Below are 18,799 nucleotides of genomic sequence, written 5' to 3'. Positions count from 1 at the left end.
ATGGATCATGGGTTACAACACTTGGGGAAGAAGGCTCTGCAAAGCCACCACTACTTCTCTTTCACACAGGTGGCTGGGGACTGGAAGGAGCCTTGGTGACCAGGTAACATGACCTGTGCTGGATGTAGCCCTGAGGCAATACCCTCCATCCAGAGCAAGAGTAAACTGGGAAGGAGATTGTAACTCTGAGTTGCAGTCTTCTTTCTGAGCTGCTCTGGTGGCAGCTCATCTGCATGCTGCCTGTTGCCCAGTGAAGTGTCGATCTACCTCTTGACTGGTGTTGCGTGTTTGAATTCAGAATCCAGATATAAAGGCTTCTCTCTCTAAGCCCTGGTCTACACTAGGACTTTAGGTCGAATGTAGCAGCGTTAATTCGATGTAAACCTGTACCCGTCCACACGATGAAGCCCTTTATTTCGACTTAAAGGAGTCTTAAAATCGATTTCCGTACTCCACCCCGACAAGTGGATTAGCGCTTAAATCGGCCTTGCCAGGTCGAATTTGGGGTACTGTGGACACAATTCGACGGTATTGGCCTCCGGGAGTTATCCCAGAGTGCTCCATTGTGACCGCTCTGGACAGCACTCTCAACTCAGATGCACTGGCCAGGTAGACAGGAAAAGAACTGCGAACTTTTGAATCTCATTTCCTGTTTGGCCAGGGTGGCAAGCTGCAGGTGACCATGTAGAGCTCATCAGCAGAGGTGACCATGATGGAGTCCCAGAATCGCAAAAGAGCTCCAGCATGGACTGAACGGGAGGTACGGGATCTGATCGCTGTATGGGGAGAGGAATCCGTGCTATCAGAATTCCGTTCCAGTTTTCGAAATGCCAAAACCTTTGTCAAAATCTCCCAGGGCATGAAGGACAGAGGCCATAACAGGGATCCGAAGCAGTGCCGCATGAAACTTAAGGAGCTGAGGCAAGCCTACCAGAAAACCAGAGGGGCGAACGGCCGCTCCGGGTCAGAGCCCCAAACGTGCTGCTTCTATGATGAGCTGCATGCCATTTTAGGGGGTTCAGCCACCACTACCCCAGCCGTGTTGTTTGATTCCTTCAATGGAGATGGAGGCAACACGGAAATAGGTTTTGGGGACGAAGAAGATGATCATGATGATGATGAGGTTATAGATAGCTCACAGCAAGCAAGCGGAGAAACCGGTTTTCCCGACAGCCAGGAACTGTTTCTCACCCTGGACCTGGAGCCAGTACCCCCCGAACTCACCCAAGGCTGCCTCCTGGACCCGGCAGGCGGAGAAGGGACCTCCCATGAGTGTACCTTTTAAAATACTATACATGGTTTAAAAGCAAGCATGTGAAAGAATTACTTTGCCCTGGCATTCGCAGCTCTCCTGGATGTACTCCCAAAGCCTTTGCAAAAGGTTTCTGGGGAGGGCAGCCTTATTGCATCCTTCATGGTAGGACACTTTACCACTCCAGGCCAGTAACATGTACTCGGGAATCATTGTACAACAAAGCATTGCGGTGTATGTTTGCTGGCGTTCAAATAACATCCGTTCTTTATCTCTCTGTGTTATCCTCAGGAGAGTGAGATATCATTCATGGTCACCTGGTTGAAATAGGGTGCTTTTCTTCAGGGGACATTCAGAGGAGCCCGTTCCTGCTGAGCTGTTTGCCTGCGGCTGAACAGAAATGTTCCCCGCTGTTAGCCACGGGGAGGGGGGAGGGTTGAGGGGGTAGCCACGTGGTGGGGGGGAGGTAAAATGCGACCTTGTAACAAAAGCACATGTGCTATGTATGTAATGTTAACAGCAAGGTTTACCCTGAAAGACTGTAGCCACTGTTCTATAAAATGTGTCTTTTTAAATACCGCTGTCCCTTTTTTTCCTCCACCAGCTGCATGTGTTTCAGTGATCACAGGATCTTCTCCTTCCCAGAGGCTAGTGAAGATTAGAAAGAAAAAAAACGCACTCGTGATGAAATGTTCTCTGAGCTCATGCTGTCCTCCCACACTGACAGAGCACAGACGAATGCGTGGAGGCAAATAATGTCAGAGTGCAGGAAAGCACAAAATGACCGGGAGGAGAGGTGGCGGGCTGAAGAGAGGGCTGAAGCTCAAATGTGGCGGCAGCGTGATGAGAGGAGGCAGGATTCAATGCTGAGGCTGCTGGAGGACCAAACCAGTATGCTCCAGTGTATGGTTGAGCTGCAGCAAAGGCAGCTGGAGCACAGACTGCCACTACAGCCCCTGTGTAACCAACCGCCCTCCTCCCCAAGTTCCATAGCCTGCACACCCAGATGCCCAAGAACGCGGTGGGGGGGCCACCCGCCAACAGCCACTCCGCCACAGAGGATTGCCCAAAAAAAAGAAGGCTGGCATTCAATAAATTTTAAAGTTGTAAACTTTTAAAGTGCTGTGTGGCATTTTCCTTCCCTCCTCCACCACCCCTCCTGGGCTACCTTGGTAGTCGTCCCCCTATTTGTGTGATGAATGAATAAAGAATGCATGAATGTGAAGCAACAATGACTTTATTGCCTCTGCAAGCAATGATTAAAGGGAGGAGGGGAGGGTGGTTAGCTTGCAGGGAAGTAGAGTGAACCAAGGGGCGGGGGGTTTCATCAAGGAGAAACAAAGAGAACTTTCACACCGTAGCCTGGCCAGTCCTGAAACTGGTTTTCAAAGCTTCTCTGATGCGTACCCGCGCCCTCCTGTGCTCTTGTAACCGCCCTGGTGTCTCGCTGCGCGTAATCAGCAGCCAGGCGATTTGCCTCAATCTCCCACCCCGCCATAAACGTCTCCCCCTTACTCTCACAGATATTGTGGAGCACACAGCAAGCAGTAATAACAGTGGGAATATTGGTTTCGCTGAGGTCTAAGCGAGTCAGTAAACTGCGCCAGCGCGCCTTTAAACGTCCAAATGCACATTCTACCACCATTCTGCACTTGCTCAGCCTGTAGTTGAACAGCTCCCGACTACTGTCCAGGCTGCCTGTGTACGGCTTCATGAGCCATGGCATTAAGGGGTAGGCTCAGTCCCCAAGGATACATATAGGCATTTCAACATCCCCAACAGTTATTTTCTGGTCTGGGAATAAAGTCCCTTCCTGCAGCTTTTGCAACAGACCAGAGTTCTTGAAGATGCGAGCGTCATGTACCTTTCCCGGCCATCCCACGTTGATGTTGGTGAAAAGTCCCTTGTGATCCACCAGAGCTTGCAGCACTATTGAAAAGTACCCCTTGCTGTTTACGTACTCGCCGGCTTGGTGCTCTGGTGCCAAGATAGGGATATGGGTTCCGTCTATGGCCCCACCACAGTTAGGGAATCCCATTGCAGCAAAGCCATCCACTATGACCTGCACATTTCCCAGGGTCACTACCCTTGATATCGGCAGATCTTTGATTGCGTGGGCTACTTGCATCACAGCAGGCCCAACAGTAGATTTGCCCACTTCAAATTGATTCCCAACTGACGGGTAGCGGTCTGGCATTGCAAGCTTCCACAGGGCTATCGCCACTCGCTTCTGAACTGTGAGGGCTGCTCTCATCTTGGTATTCATGCGCTTCAGGGCAGGGGAAAGCAAGTCACAAAGTTCCATGAAAGTGCCCTTATGCATGCAAAAGTTTCGCAGCAACTGGGAATCGTCCCAGACCTGCAACACTATGCGGTCCCACCAGTCTGTGCTTGTTTCCTGAGCCCAGAATCGGCGTTCCACAGCATGAATCTTCCCCATTAGCACCATGATGCATACATTGGCAGGGCCCATGCTTTCAGAGAAATCTGTGTCCATGTCCTGATCACTCACGTGACTGTGCTGACGTTGCCTCCTCGCCCGGTATCGCTCTGCCAGGTTCTGGTGCTGCATATACTGCTGGATAATGCGTGTGGTGTTTAATGTGCTCCTAATTGCCAAAGTGAGCTGAGCGGCCTCCATGCTTGCCTTGGTATGGCGTCCGCACAGAGAAAAGGCATGGAACGATTGTCTGCCGTTGCTCTGACGGAGGGAGGGGCGACTACGACATGGCTTACAGGGTTGGCTTCAGGGAGCTAAAATCAACAAAGGGGGTGGCTTTACATCAAGGAGTATTTCAGGCAGGACTTCACGGAGGGTTCCAATAAGAAATGGTGCACCTAAGTTATTGTTCTTATTGGAACAAGGAGGTTAGTCTGGCCTCTGACTGATGCATGGCTAGATTTACCTTGCTGCACCTTCTCTGTGAGTGACTGCAGTGTGACCTAGAGGAATGAGTCCCCTAGATGGACAAATGAGTACAAAACAAATCTGGTCTATTTCTGGTTTTGATACACTCCATCTATCTTTTACATCTTTGGCTGGCAGCAGACGGTGCAGAAGGACTCTATGCCATCCACATCTCGTGGCTGCGCGGCAGAAGATGATGCAGTAGGACTGCTAGCAATCCGTATCGCCTGCCTGCTCACCATAAGACGGTTCAATAGGACTGACTGCAGGACTAAAGAGAATGACCTGGTCAAGTCACTCCAAATTTAGTCCCTGCGCCCATGTCTGCCCAGGCGCTCCTGGCCGACATGTCCAGGAGCACCTCGGACATGACGAGGACGGCTACCAGTCGTACTGTACCGTCTTCTGCCACAAGGCAAGGGGTTGATGCTGCTGTGTAGCAATGCAGTACCACGTCTGCCAGCACCCAGGAGACATAGGGTGACGGTTACCTGAGCGGGCTCCATGCTTGCCGTGGTATGGCGTCTGCACAGGTAACTCAGGAAAAAAGGCGCGAAACGATTGTCTGCCCTTGCTTTCACAGAAGGAGGGAGGGAACGGGGGCCTGACGATATGTACCCAGAACCACCCGCGACAATGTTTTAGCCCCATCAGGCATTGGGATCTCAACCCAGAATTCCAATGGGCAGCAGAGACTGCGGGAACTGTGGGACAGCTACCCACAGTGCAACACTCCGGAAGTCGACGCTTGCCTCGGTACTGTGGAAGCACTCCGCCGAGTTAATGCACTTAATGCACTTAGAGTATTTTCTGTGGGGACACACACACTCGAATATATAAAACCGATTTCTAAAAAACCGACTTCTATAAATTCGACCTAATTCCGTAGTATAGACATACCCTAAAATACGTAAATGCCACTGCATTTCAGGTGGTTCTTAAAAAAAAGTCTGTCTCCATAAAGTTAAAGGTACACAGAGGGTCTACTTGGAAAAAGAGCAGGAGTATGTTAGCTGTCTTACTGGTATCTTATAATGAACCATTTAATTAATATGCTTGAATAGCACCAGTAAGAAAAGTTTTACTTTCATAAGTGGAACCACACATTTAGGAACACAAGACAGGCTTCCCCTGTGATATTTCCACATACTGTATATTTGCACATTTGTCTCAGTTTTCCCAGGCATTTTAATTGTTTAGCATCGAGGGAGCATTAGTATTTTTCTAATATACTATCTTGAGAAAGTTGGAATAAAACTGTGATCATGATGTTCTTTTGTTCCCATTGAATTTACTGAGCTCTAACCTTTTAATTAACATAATGTGCGGAACACGTTGTAGTTGTGATAAACTACTTTGGTTGGAAATTATGCAAACATCACATTGATCTCCTATTCATTTTCTAATGTCTTTTTTTACTTAGCCCATCACTTAAACAATTTATAATGTTCTATCCTAAACAGTGTTTTACGGGGGGAGGGGGGAAAAGATGATTTTTCATGACTTTGCAATGCCGAGAGATCATTAGTACTAGGAAACCAGTTGAACATTGACATCTGAAAGTTGAGAACTGTGCTGCGGCCAACGGCCAGTTCTTTGTCCCATGTTGCAAATTTTTGACGTTACGTTGTCTGCTCACCAATTGTCAGTACTTTCCCTCCACTGAGAGCAGCTGTAAAGATGAAGTGGACTGCTGTCTACTTATGAGACAGTAGGACTGTTTTGATTGTACTAAGAGGCCTCCTCCTGCCAGACACCAGCTGGAAGTAGAAGTGATGACGCTGTAGAGGTGCTATGGCCTGCCCAACTGGCCATACTGAAGTAGGTTTCAGAGTAGCAGCTGTGTTAGTCTGTATTCGCGAAAAGAAAAGGAGTACTTGTGGCACCTTAGAGACTAACCAATTTATTTGAGCATAAGCTTTCGTAGGGTTGCTTCTTCAGTGAAGCACATCAACTAACTCTAGAAAGCTGTATCAGAGGGGACTAGTGGCTGCTGCATACCACTTTTAGCAATGACACAGTAGGTGAATTTGATGTAGCTAATGTCTATGATGATGCTTTATGTTATGCCTGTTAGCATCATGTTATGATGATTTACTCTTGGTTTGTGCAAATGTTTTTAACCAGTATTATATTTTTCTACTTGAGAGTAAATGTTACTCCATCTTCCTTTGTTTACTTTGTAAATGAAATGGTCTTAAGATGACATGTAAGCAAGAATTATGTATTTAAAATATTAACTAGAATCACTTTTAGTTTTGATTTACTTTACAAATATTTTATATTTTTTGTATATATAAATATCCTAAATTTGAGTGCTATCCTAGATTTGACCTGCAAAGATAAAAACTTCAGGCTTCATTTTCCTGAGCAGCAGCATGAAATTCATATCTCTGCTGTTCTCAGAAATGGGCTAAACTTAAAGATGCAGCAATCAATTCAATGGGTTTGTTTATGCTACATTAAAGACCCACAGCTGGCCTGCATCAGCGGACTTGGGCTCGAGGGGCTTAGGCTATGGGTCTGTTTAATTGTGGTGGAGATGTTCAAGCTTGGGCTGGAGCATGGGCTGTGGGACCCTGTCCAGGGTGGAGTTGGGAGGGTCCCAAGCCCGGGCTCCACTAAGCAACTACACCACAGTTAAACAGCACAGTAGCCTGAGCCTTGCGAGCCCAAGTCAGCTGATATGGGCCAATCACATGTGTTTGCAGTGTAGTCTACCCGAATGAGGAGTTGAGGAGAATGAGGAGTTGGAATGAATATTCTCATAACATTTTTATGAGGCAACAAAGATGTTTTCTTTTGGGTAACTTTTTCATTCAAAACCCATTTGCTCTAGGATATGTTTGATATTCAAATATGTGTTAGTGTGCTATCTCACACTCTTTCCTAGCTGGACTTCCAACTCAAGTATTCCTCTGTAAGACAGAAGGTCAGTGGATGAGTATCTCCGCTGCAATGGAAAACTTAATTTGGAATAATTAGCATGCAGGTTTAATGTACTTTGCCATCATCATAAACACCTGCAGTTGCCATTATCAGTAGGACAAATATATGTAACACTAGTACATAGTGGGCACCTGCTGGGGGAAATAGCTTCTGTTTTGTGTGTGAAGAAAGATGTGTCTATTCCAAATGAAAACCGAGTTCAGAGTCAGGTTATCATAAAAATTCATAAATTGCTGAGAGAACCCACCCATAGGAAATAGAGTTTCATATTCATCCAAACTAATACTCCATTAAAGCCAGGGGGGAAAATAACACAGTGAAATTTAGAAGAGTTTTTAAAGCCCTGAGATAATCCACACCAGGAACTAAGGGACAGTCTAGGTTGTGTGAGATTAAAGGATCATTTCACTTATTCTGGAAGCGATTGTAGAGGGGGGTAAATTTTTTAAATGAAATTCACTAGTATAAAAACACAGTTTGGAGGGGGGGGAAATTAGTTTAGTTCAGACTGAAAGTGGTCTTCAGAATCTGATGAAGTGAGCTGTAGCTCACGAAAGCTCATGCTCAAATAAATTGGTTAGTCTCTAAGGTGCTACAAGTACTCCTTTTCTTTTTGCGAATACAGACTAACACGGCTGTTACTCTGAAACCTGTCAGAATAAAGTATGTAGTCTAAAATAAGTAAAGCAAAATAATTGTGTTTACATTCAGAAATGTTATTCAGAACACATAATGGATAACAGAGATCAGAGGAGTGGCTTTTAGAAAATATGAAATGAATCAGTTTTGATTCCAGTGCTGTGTTCTTTATTTGAGATCTTTAGGAAACATTTCAGTCTGAAAAACCTTTGAAATACTGGAGGAGCTGTTGCTTTTTGACATCTTAGCATCTAGGTCCTCTAGATGAGGTTATTTTTCATAATTCTCAATCCTCCCTTTTGACGATACAATAGCTTTGAGCTGTCAGACTCATTTGGGATATTTCATTTCTTTGCAGGATATTGACAGTGCTCTGTATTATATTGTTGTAGCTACTGTTTGCTGGAAGCAACTCTGAAATATGCTTGTTTTGATTCCTTTATAATCTGGAAATGTGGAAGGTTTTTTCCTTCTAAAACTGCTTAAATACCACCCTTATGCTCCTCGCGTCTCACTGTAGTATCACTGCAAGATGCAGTCCAAAGATCTGCTCCTGAAAAGTGCAGAGCACCTACCTTGGGCTGCTGAGGACCTTCAGATTCTATTGTCCTTCAATGAGAAGGAGCTCTCGGTACCTCTGAGAAATGGCCTGATGCAATCCCCCACTGCAGTCAATGGGAATCTTTCCATTGACTTCAGTGGGCTTTGGATTAGGCCCGAGGTGCACAGCATCTTGCAGGACTGGGACTTTGGCTACTAGAAGCTTTTACTTTAAACCTGGGCTGTTGTCCATGTCCGCTCAAATAAGAAATCTGTTGTGCTAAATATGTTTAAAGTGGTTTGAATGCCTTTAAAATGACTAATTCTGCAGAGCTACTGTGAAAGCATCAGTGTTTAGATCACTGTGAACTGTATTTAGTTATGTATATTCAGTATATATTTGTGGCTAAACTAAAGTAGATAATTTTAGAAGTATATTGTATATATTTCTCTGTGTACTATAAAACAGCATAAACGCCTAAAAGGTCACCAAATAACACATGGGGAAGGAGACCAAAAATCAAAGTTAAGAACAGCTTCCATCCTTAAATATCCCATACAATGTCCTTAAATAAAACTCCAATGTAATATTAAGATAATCTAACCAGTAACGTGCTCTAAAAATGATTGTGTCTTAAATACAATAAAGAATAATTAAGCAAAATCTCATATTGCCACTTTGGTTAAAAATATGACATTACAGTCTACGGTCCTTCAATATGCAGTTCCCATAGAGCTTCAGGTGGGACCTGTTACCTTGCTATAATACAGCGTGCACTGTTTTGATGGCATTGAATCATGTAGTCCACGCATCTTAGTTTTTTGAAGCTCATTTTTCTTGGTGTAATTATGACAAAGCTCTCAAGGTTCTGGGGCTTTGAGTTACTTTGTATTTTTTCTTTCCTTTCTTTGATTAGTTTTTGTGTTTGGAACGTATCAGTCTTTCCCTAGGGACTCATGTGCAAGGCTTTAGCTACTCCAATATAGCATTAACAAGCCTAAATAATATCTCGAAGCAGGCCTTGCTCAGGTAGCTACTTCCAGGTGACACCTTAATCTCAACAATAAATGTATGATTCAGATAAATATATCCTGATTAACACCAGTGCAGTTTGGCCACGTTTGTCATAAGTGTTCATGAGAATTGTGAGGACCTTGTGAAGAATAATGTACCCTAAAACTTCAGCCATAATTTGGGGGGGGGGTTCACCTTGCTCTGCACCACGAAGCGCAGGTCACTTGCAGGTTTAAACTAGTGTAAATAGTGGAGTCTCTGTAAATCATGATTTGAGGACTTCAGTAACTTAGCCAGAGGTTAGGGGTCTATTACAGGAGTGAGTGGATTCGGTTCTGTGGCCTGCAATGTGCAGGAAGTCAGACTAGATGTTCATGATGGTCCTTTCTGACAGTAAAGTCTATGAGTCTGAGTCTATGTCCTGATGTTTGTCAGTATAATATTGTGGTGCTTCAGCACTGCTTTTCATATGGCACAAACTACCAGGAACATTGGCATGGATATGGAGCACAAACCCTGTTCTGTGGGACTTGGATTGTTTCTTACATTAGGTCTAGAAATCTGTGTTGGCCTTATTATATGATATCATAATTATGAGATTATGAAAACTGAAGAAAATGAAATAACGTATTGTAATGCCAAGATGTAATCATTCTAGTGTCTCCTTTGTGCTTTTTGGTTTGAAATCCTCATATCTAAAATTAAGTTATTAGGATGCCTTTAATTCCTTTTCCATTGTGTCCTGTTCTGGTAGATTCTTTTGCTATAATGAAAACATACCTTTATAAATAAATGTGTGTGATGCAGAATAAAATCTTACGAGGTAGGAATAGGGCTCTTTTGCTATTTGATACAATACATGCTAATGCTCTGCCAGACTTTTCTAAGGTAACATGTTCCAAACTAGGAGGACTTGTGGTACTTTAGAGACTAACAAATTTATCTGACGATGAAGTGAGCTGTAGCTCACGAAAGCTTAAGCTCAAATAAATTTGTTAGTCTCTAAGGTGCCACAAGTCCTCCTTTTCTTTTTGTGGATACCGACTAACACGGCTGCTTCTCTGAAATATGTTCCAAACTGTGTCCAAAGTACTAGCTTCCACTTATCATAAAACCACCAAACAAGTTTCATCCAAATTGTATTTGAAATAAGAAAGACTCTTCAAGTTAAGAGATCAAGCTGTAAACTCCTCAAATCTCAATTAAAAAAAAGACAGATTCTGTATTATAAAATCCTTAACGATGAGGGTAGTAAGGAAAATACTTAAGGAAAGTAAGGAAAGTCACCTGGCTAGACTGATCCCACTTCCCAACTGTCCAGAGGGATGTGTGTTGTTCCTCTTGTGTCTAGATCTGCTGCTGCGTTTCTTGAGGAGTCAGTAGCCGATAGAATTACTAACTTTAGAAATCACTCTCCACCCTGCTGATCGTCTGCATTACTGCTCTGTGTAGAGGAGGCCCTGGATACTAGTAACCATTTCTGGTGTTTTTCCAGTGTTTATTGGATAAACACCAGTTTCATTTGTGTGAGGAGTGTTTTATCAGTGTTTATAACAGAGCTTCTCATTTTAAGTTTTAACTGATAAAGTAAAAATTAGGGCTGTCAAGCAATTAAAAAAAATTAATCACAATTAATTGTGTGATTAATCGCACTGTTAAACAATAATAGAATACCATTTATTTAAATATTTTTGGGTGTTTTCTACATTTTCAAATATATTGATTTAAATTACAATACAGAATACAAAGTGTACAGTGCTCACTTTATATTTATTTTTGATTACAAGTATTTGCACTGTAAAAAACCCAAAAGAAAAAGTATTTTTCAGTTCACTTAATTCAAGTACTGTAGTGCAATCTCTTTATCAAGAAAGTTGAATGTACAAATGTAGAATTGTGTACAAAAAAACCTGAATCCAAAAATAAAACAATGTAAATTTAAGAACCTGCAAGTCCACTCAGTCCTACTTCTTCAGCCAATCGCTCGGACAAACAAGTCTGTTTACATTTGCAGGACATAATGCTGCCTGCTTCTTGTTTACAGGGGACATGGGTCCATGCTGATGACGAGTTCTGCCCAATAACCATCCAAAGCAGTGCAGACCGACACATGCTCATTTTCATTATCTGAGTCAGATGCCACCAGCAGAAGGTTGATTTTCTTTTTTGGTGATTCGGGTTCTGTAGATTCCACATTGTAGTATTGCTCTTTTAAGATTTCTGAAAACTTATTCCAGACCTCGTTCCTCTCAGGTTTTGGAAGGCACTTCAGATTCTTAAACCTTGGGTCAAGTGTTGTAGCTATCTTTAGAAATCTCTCATGGGTACCTTCTTTGCATTTTGTGAAATCTGCTGTGAAAGTGTCCTTAAAATGAACATATGCTGGGTCATCATCCGAGACTGCTATAACATGAAATATATGTCAGAATGCGGATAAAACAGAGCAGGGGACATACAGTTCTCCCCCAAGGAGTTCAGTCAAATATTTAATTAACACATTTTTTTATTGAACGTCATCCGCATGGAAGCATGTCCTCGGAGTGGTGGCCAAATTATGAAGGGGCATACGAATCTTTAGCATATCTGGCACGTAAATACCTTGCAATGCCGGCTGCAAAAGTGCCATGCAAATGCCTGTTCCCACTTTCAGGTGACATTGTGACCAAGAAGCGGGCAGCATTATCTCCTGTAAATGCAAACAAACTTGTTTGTCTTAGCAATTGGCTGAACAAGAAGTAGGACTGAGTAGACTTGTAGGCTCTGAAGTTTTACATTGTTTTGTTTTTGAGTGCAGTTATGTAAGAAAAAAAATCTACATTTGTAAATTGCACTTTCACAATAAAGAGATTGCACTACAGTACTTGTATGAGGTGAATTGAAAAATACTATTTCTTTTGTTTTTCATTTTTACGGTGCAAATATTTGTAATAAATATCGAGTTTGATTTCAATCACAACACAGAATACAATATATGTGAAAATGTAGAAAAACATCCACAATATTTAATAAATTTCAATTGGTATTCTATTGTTTAACAGTGTGATTAAAGCTGCGATTAATCGTGATTAATTTTTTTGAGTTAATCATGTGAGTTAACTGCGATTAATTGACAGCCCTAGTAAAATATGTGAATTTGTTTTAGTGATTAAATGTCGATTAATTTTATTTAATGCTTTCTATTTCAGCGTGGTAGCCATGTTAGTCTGTATCAGCAAAAACAATAAGGAGCCCTTGTGGCACCTTAGAGACTAACAAATTTATTTGGGCATAAGCTTTTGTGGGCTAAAACCCACTTCATGAGATGCATAGAGTGGAAAATACAGGGGGGTATATATACACAGTGCATGATAAAATGGGAGTTGCCTTACCAAGTGGGGGTCAGTGCTAACGAGACAATTCAATTAACAGTAGAATACCAAGGGAGGAAAAATCACTTTTGTAGTGGTAATGAGGGTGGCCCATTTCAAACAGTTGACAAGAAGGTGTGAGAAACAGCAGGGGGAAATTAGTATGGGGAAATTAGTTTTTGTGATGACCCATTCACTCCCAGTCTTTATTCAGGCCTAATTTGATGGTGTCCAGTTTGCAAATTAATTCCAGTTCTGCAGTTTCTCATTGGAGTCTGTTTTTGAAGTTTTTTTTGTTGAAGAATTGTCACTTTTAAGTTGGTTATTGAGTGACCAGGGAGTTTGAAGTGTTCTCCTACTGGTTTTTGAATGTTATGATTCCTGCTGTCAGATTTGTGTCCATTTATTCTTTTGCGAAGAGACTGTCCGGTTTGGCCAATGTACATGGCAGAGGGGCATTGCTGGCACATGATGGCATATATCACATCGGTAGATGTGCAGGTGAACGAGCCCCTGATGGTGTGGCTGATGTGGTTAGGTCCTGTGATGGTGTCCCTTGAATAGATATGCGGACAGAGTTGGCTCCGGGGTTTGTTGCAGGGTTTGGTTCCTGGGCTGGTGTTTTTTGTTGTGTGGTGTGTAGTTGCTGGTGAGTGTTTGTTTCAGGTTGGTGGGCTGTCTGTAAGCGAGGACTGGCCTGTCTCCCACGGTCTGTGAGAGTGAGGGATCATTCTTCAGGATAGATTGTAGGTCCTTGATGTTGCGCTGGAGAGGTTTTAGTTGGGGGCTGTAGGTGACGGCTAGTGGCGTTCTCTTACTTTTCTTGTTGGGCCTGTCTTATATAGGTGACTTCTCAGTACGCTTCTGGCTCTGTCAGTCTGTTTCTTCACTTCACCAGGTGGGTACTGTAGTTTTAAGAATGCTTGATAGAGATCCTGTAGGTGTTTTGTCTCTGTCTGAGGGACTGGAGCAAATGCGGTTGTAGCTTAGAGCTTGGCTGTGGACAATGGATTGTGTGATGTGGTCTGGATGAAAGCTGGAGGCATGTAGGTAAGTATAGCGGTCAGTAGATTTCCACTATAGGGTGGTGGTTATGTGATGAAGTGGGATTTAGCCCATGAAAGCTTATGCCCAGATAAATTTGTTAGTCTCTAAGGTGCAACAAGGGCTTCTAATTGTTAATGCTTTCTATATCTAATATTTCAACATTACCAACTGCTTCAGTGTCCTTGAAATGCACTTTTACATTGCTGACTATCTTTGATTACCTTCAAAATAATCAATAAATGACTTCCAGCAGAAAATTTTATCTCTATGTAATTTAAAATTTGCTTTCTGCATACTTTGCATGTCTGTATCTAGATTTTAGAGCTATGAGATAGAGCTAGTGGTGATCGTATTTATAAGGCATTAATCAGCTTCTGTAGAGGGCACAAATACAATGTTAAGATAAGCATGTGACGGGTTGCCCCCCTTTAAGATGCCACCTGATGTGCTGGAATACCACTGAGCCCACCTGTTCCACCCGCCTGGGCTCCCTTTACCCTGTCTTGCTGAGTTAGGCTATTAAGCCTTCTCTAGCACACACACACAGGCAGGGCCACACCCAACTGCAAAACGACATACACTGAGGTCAGCTCTGGGAAGCCTCAGCTGAGGGATTTGCCCCAGCACTCAGGTGTCCACCTCCCTTGGAGTGCAGACCCAAAGGTATATTGTCTTGCACTGTGGAGAAATCTATACAACGCAAGCTAATAAATTTTCCCCCTCCCTCAATGTGGAGGAAGGTATGAACAACTTCTTGTCCCTCGGTTAGAAATTACAGAAACTGGGTTTAATAATAAACAAAACAAATTTTATTAACTATAAAAGGCAGATTTTAAGTGGTTAAAAGGGTAGCAAACAGAACAAAGCAGATTACTAAGCAAATAAAACAAAACACGCAAACTAAGTTTGATTCACTAAAGAAACAGGTTACAAAATGTAATTTCTCACCCTAAATATTGTCACACTGTAGATTACAGAAAGTCTTGAAAGGCAGCTGCACTGGCCTGCAGCTTGAGACTTCAGGTATTTCCACTCACAGACTGGATGCCCTCCCAGCCTGGGTTCATGCCTTCTCCCCTCAGTTTAGTTCTTGTTCCCAGGTGTTTTTCAGTGTCTCTTTGGGTGGGGAGGCAGAGAGGAACCACAATGATGTCACTCCCCTGCCTTATATATAGCTAACTGACACAGCAATCAGGAAAGGAGAAAAGAATTGGAACTAAGACATGAAATCAAAGATAACAGGCCAAAAAAGGGACTAACTACTTAAAACACCTGTATGTCAGGGGTTTTAAGTGTACACCTATTACATGAGCTCTCTGGTATTTGGCCTTTTAGAAGCAGAAATTGTCTATATGTAAAGGTAGACAACACTCCACCAAAAAGGGGGAGGGAGTGAAGAGGAAATCTGGGCCCACGCTTTGAAAGTGCTCAGCATCCATAACTAGGGCCAGATTTTCAGCTGAGCTTGGCAGCTCCTATTATCCTCAATAGAAGCTGCTGAGCTTGAAGCCTCTTTGGAAATTGTGATTGTGGAGTATAGACCTGGAATAGCTTGTGGTACAGTATATTTAGCATCTGTGCTAAGCAGTAAGCGTACAGCATGTGGCTTATCTTCATATATCACTCAGCAGCACTCTTTATTTTATTATTTCCCTTTGCAGACTGTTTCCATTCTGGAGCAAAGACTGACACTGACTGAAGACAAGCTGAAGGAGTGTCTTGAGAATCAGCAGAAGCTCATGCACAGTAAAGGGAATTGATTCCACGAGGGGCTGATAAAGCCAGAGTTGTCTGGAGGCTTGGGGTTTTGTTTGTGTGTTTCTAATACTTTGGGTGAATCATTTTTAACAGATGGAATCACTTATTTTATTAAAATAAAATGTACAGCCAATGGCATCTGTAAATACACATTTTTGTTACTGTAAGAATAAAATTCTCTTATTTCACTAAACACAGCTAACAATTGGTGATCCTTTGAGTTAACTCCCCGTTGAACAGAGGCAGTGCTAGCCCAAGGGGGGCCCTAAGCAGGAATATTTTTTTGCCTTCACAATACATAATAAAATGCGAATGGGGGCCCCTATGAGCTGCTCGGGGCCCTAAGCAATTACTTAGCGCTGGTCTATACTAGAATCACTACAGCAGCACAGCTGTACCCAGGTAGCTGCGCCACGGTAACGCTGCTAAAGCAGATGCTGTATGCCGACGGGAGAGAGCTCATCGGCATCCTGTCGGCATCATTACTCCACCTCCCCGAGTGGCAGTAGCTTAGGTCACTCGGGTGTGGCTTATTCACACTCCTGAGCGACGTAAGTTATACTGAAGTAAGCGCTAATGTGTACAAGCCCGAAGTCCGCTTATGCCTTGTGCTGGCACTGTTGAGGGCACAAGTATTGTATGTGGAGTGTAGGGGAGGGGAAGATCTGAACTTCTCAGAGCTGCTGCTGAGTTAAACTAGTTAATCTGAGCATTTGGGGAATGTGAAGCAACTGGGAAGTGCTGTGCCAGATTTGCTGATCTATTGTTGAGGTGTCTGCGTGCATGCTGGGGTGTTTGCTCCCAGGCAAAGAATGCCCAAACGGTGGACGTGCACCTCTATTCTAAAACTGTAGCAAGCGTCAGGGAACGTGACTCATGCTTCTAGAAGGTTCTGCATCACCAAGTCCCAAATGGCTCCTAGAGAATTTGATGAAGAGCGAATCTGAACGTCCTTTGCACAAAGGATATTGTAGTGTGTGGGATCTACTCATCTCTTATGCAGTGTGTAGAGGGTGAAAATAGCAGGGCCTAAGGCGAGATGAGAGGCACCAGCTAGGAAGAGATACAATATGGTCCTAAGCAACATTCTCTTTAATATATCTCGATTCATTTTTTTAAGAGAGTTGTGGGGAGGAGGATAAATAGCAGAACTGTTAGCGCAGCCTTTTACTTGCTTTCTCTTTCTGAGTGTCCCAAATCAATTTTATCTTGATATTTTATAGCTGGAATGCCACTTCAGTTCATTTTGATATCTTCCCCCCATAGACTGTACGGTCAGGACTCTATGTATGTGTCCAGTATGTGACTGCACAGGAGCCTACACTTCTGGGCCCCCTGCTTTGCTAATACTCCTCCCAGCATTCACCCATGAGCTCTCCCTTCCCCCCACCCTCCCATAAGTGCTTGTTGTAGTCACTACTACCTACCCACCTTGAGAAATCAGCTGCAGGAGCCCCAGCCTCACCTGGTTGCTGGACTCCTCCTAGCTGCTGCATTTCTGACCCTTTCAGTTGCACTGATTCCCAGCCTCATTCCTCTCCCACATAGCTTCCAAATCCTGCCATCTCCAGATGTGCTCTGGGCATTATGGAAGTTTGCCTGAGGCCTGGCTGGCATATCTGTTTTCACACAGGGCTATGCAAAACCAGCCCTTTTCTTGCACCTGTTTCTGCAGAAGGCTGTGTCCCCCTGAATTCTACAGAAACCTTGTAAATCCGACTGAGAGCTGTTTATTTCCATCAGGATAAAACTCTTTTCATTGTCTCTCCCAGCACCAGAAAGTTCCTTATCTCCTCCTATGCAGGTGCTTCCCACATCTCCAACTTCTTCTCGCTGGAGCTACCATAATAGATTTCACTCCTTTTGGTTTGCAAGCAGCCAGTGGCTTTGTTTTGTTTCTAAGCATCTTTGGTTGATTAATTTGAATCTCTTTCTGTGTAACCACAGACTAAGAATGCTTATTTTCTCCATTTCCAAGCTGTGAATCTGAAAAATCGTTATTTTCACTTAGATTCATCTACTGGAATCGATTCAATGATATTTTTTCCCCTAAAAACCAATTTTTTTTAATGCTCTTTCTAGAAGCTTTCAGTGGCCTTCTGTTGTGAAGTCATTACCTCATTTTCACTGATGGGGGGGAGGAAAATCTGCTTTTAAAGGAGGAGGGCTATCCCTAAACTGATCTAATTTGATTGGCAGAAATTATTACAATAAAAAGTGGTTTCATGGAATGAGAACTTGTAATTGGATCTTATCAATTGAATCCAAATGTGTTGGAATGCTCTTTAGTTAAATTAAATTTCAATTTTCTCCATTTTCTTGATTCTCTTAAGTGCTTTCCCCCTAAAACTTTATAAAATATAGCTTTGTATTGCTCTTAATAGTGTAAATATATTAATGTCTTGGAGATGTAAGCATTTTGTATAGTATTTTTTATGGAAGCTTTCAATAAAAGCAATTTGGGTATAACATTTGATGTAGACCCTTTTCCTTTTAGTTTTTAATGTGAACTAATTTCAAAGATGCTCGTGTGTGTGTGTGTGTGTGTGTGTATATATATATACACACACACACACACATATATATATATATATGCATACACAACTTCTATTATAATTGGATTAAATGGATAATAGTCATGTAGACATATCATATTCTGAGGCTGCTTCTTTCTATACAACTTTCAACCAAAAATGCTCTTGATCAACACATTTCTAATTATTCTCCTGAGCATTAGAGATTGCATTCTCAAGTTAGGAACACAAATGCCATGAATCTTCAATGAGAATTGCCCTCTTAATTCACTTAGGCGGTTTTGGAAATTCCACACTTCACATTACCAATGTAGCTCCAGGTTTCTGTGATCTCAGAAAGACTGATAAAGTATCTTAACAGAACCTAGAACAAAATACTCCCCCCACCGCCCCCCGCCAGCGATTTAAATCTCCTCTCATTTTTAAGTTTCGCATTTTCATGGCACTGGACAATCTGCAATGACCATTTTGCAAAACTGCTACTTCAGGAAGCAATTGAATAGATGAGTGGTGGGGGACGGGTTGTAATTTTATTCCAAAATGTACATCAATACAGTCTCAAAAGGGTTCAGCTTTGCTGATTTTGCTCTGGGTGACTCCTAGGAGGACAACCAGGGGTTAAGGATTTTGGTTTGGATCTCCAAGGCAAACCCTAAGCCAAGTTCTTAAAAAAGCAGTTTAATTTGTTGCCATTAGATTTGCCAGACATATGACCTCACTCAACTTTTAGCAACAGTTCTTTGTGCCGAGATTGGTCCCTAGGGGAGCTACATACGCCTGAAGGCTGCAGCAAATGGATTTTTGGCTGCT

At 42.8% G+C, this 18,799-nt stretch overlaps 1 protein-coding gene across 4 annotated transcripts in view; it reads left to right on the top strand.

Annotated features, from left to right (window-relative positions):
* Positions 1-17,924, top strand: part of POC1A (POC1 centriolar protein A) — a 111,426-nt gene extending 93,502 nt beyond the window's left edge. For 3 of the 4 annotated variants that reach the window (XM_048858088.2, XM_048858093.2, XM_048858091.2), the window contains one exon: positions 15,359-17,924. In XM_048858088.2, the coding sequence (XP_048714045.1) occupies positions 15,359-15,457 (99 nt within the window). In that variant the 3' untranslated portion in view covers positions 15,458-17,924. Of the gene's footprint in view, positions 1-1,856; positions 2,434-15,358 lie in introns of those variants that run through there. The other variant, XM_048858089.2, reaches the window with a different exon arrangement.
* The last annotated feature ends 875 nt before the right edge of the window (positions 17,925-18,799 follow it).

Source organism: Caretta caretta, chromosome 7 (genome assembly GCF_965140235.1).
Source record: "Caretta caretta isolate rCarCar2 chromosome 7, rCarCar1.hap1, whole genome shotgun sequence".
NCBI classification, from domain to species: Eukaryota; Metazoa; Chordata; order Testudines; family Cheloniidae; genus Caretta; species Caretta caretta.
The sequence above is the reverse complement of the archived record's forward strand: the minus strand, read 5'-3'. Positions and strand labels throughout refer to the sequence as shown.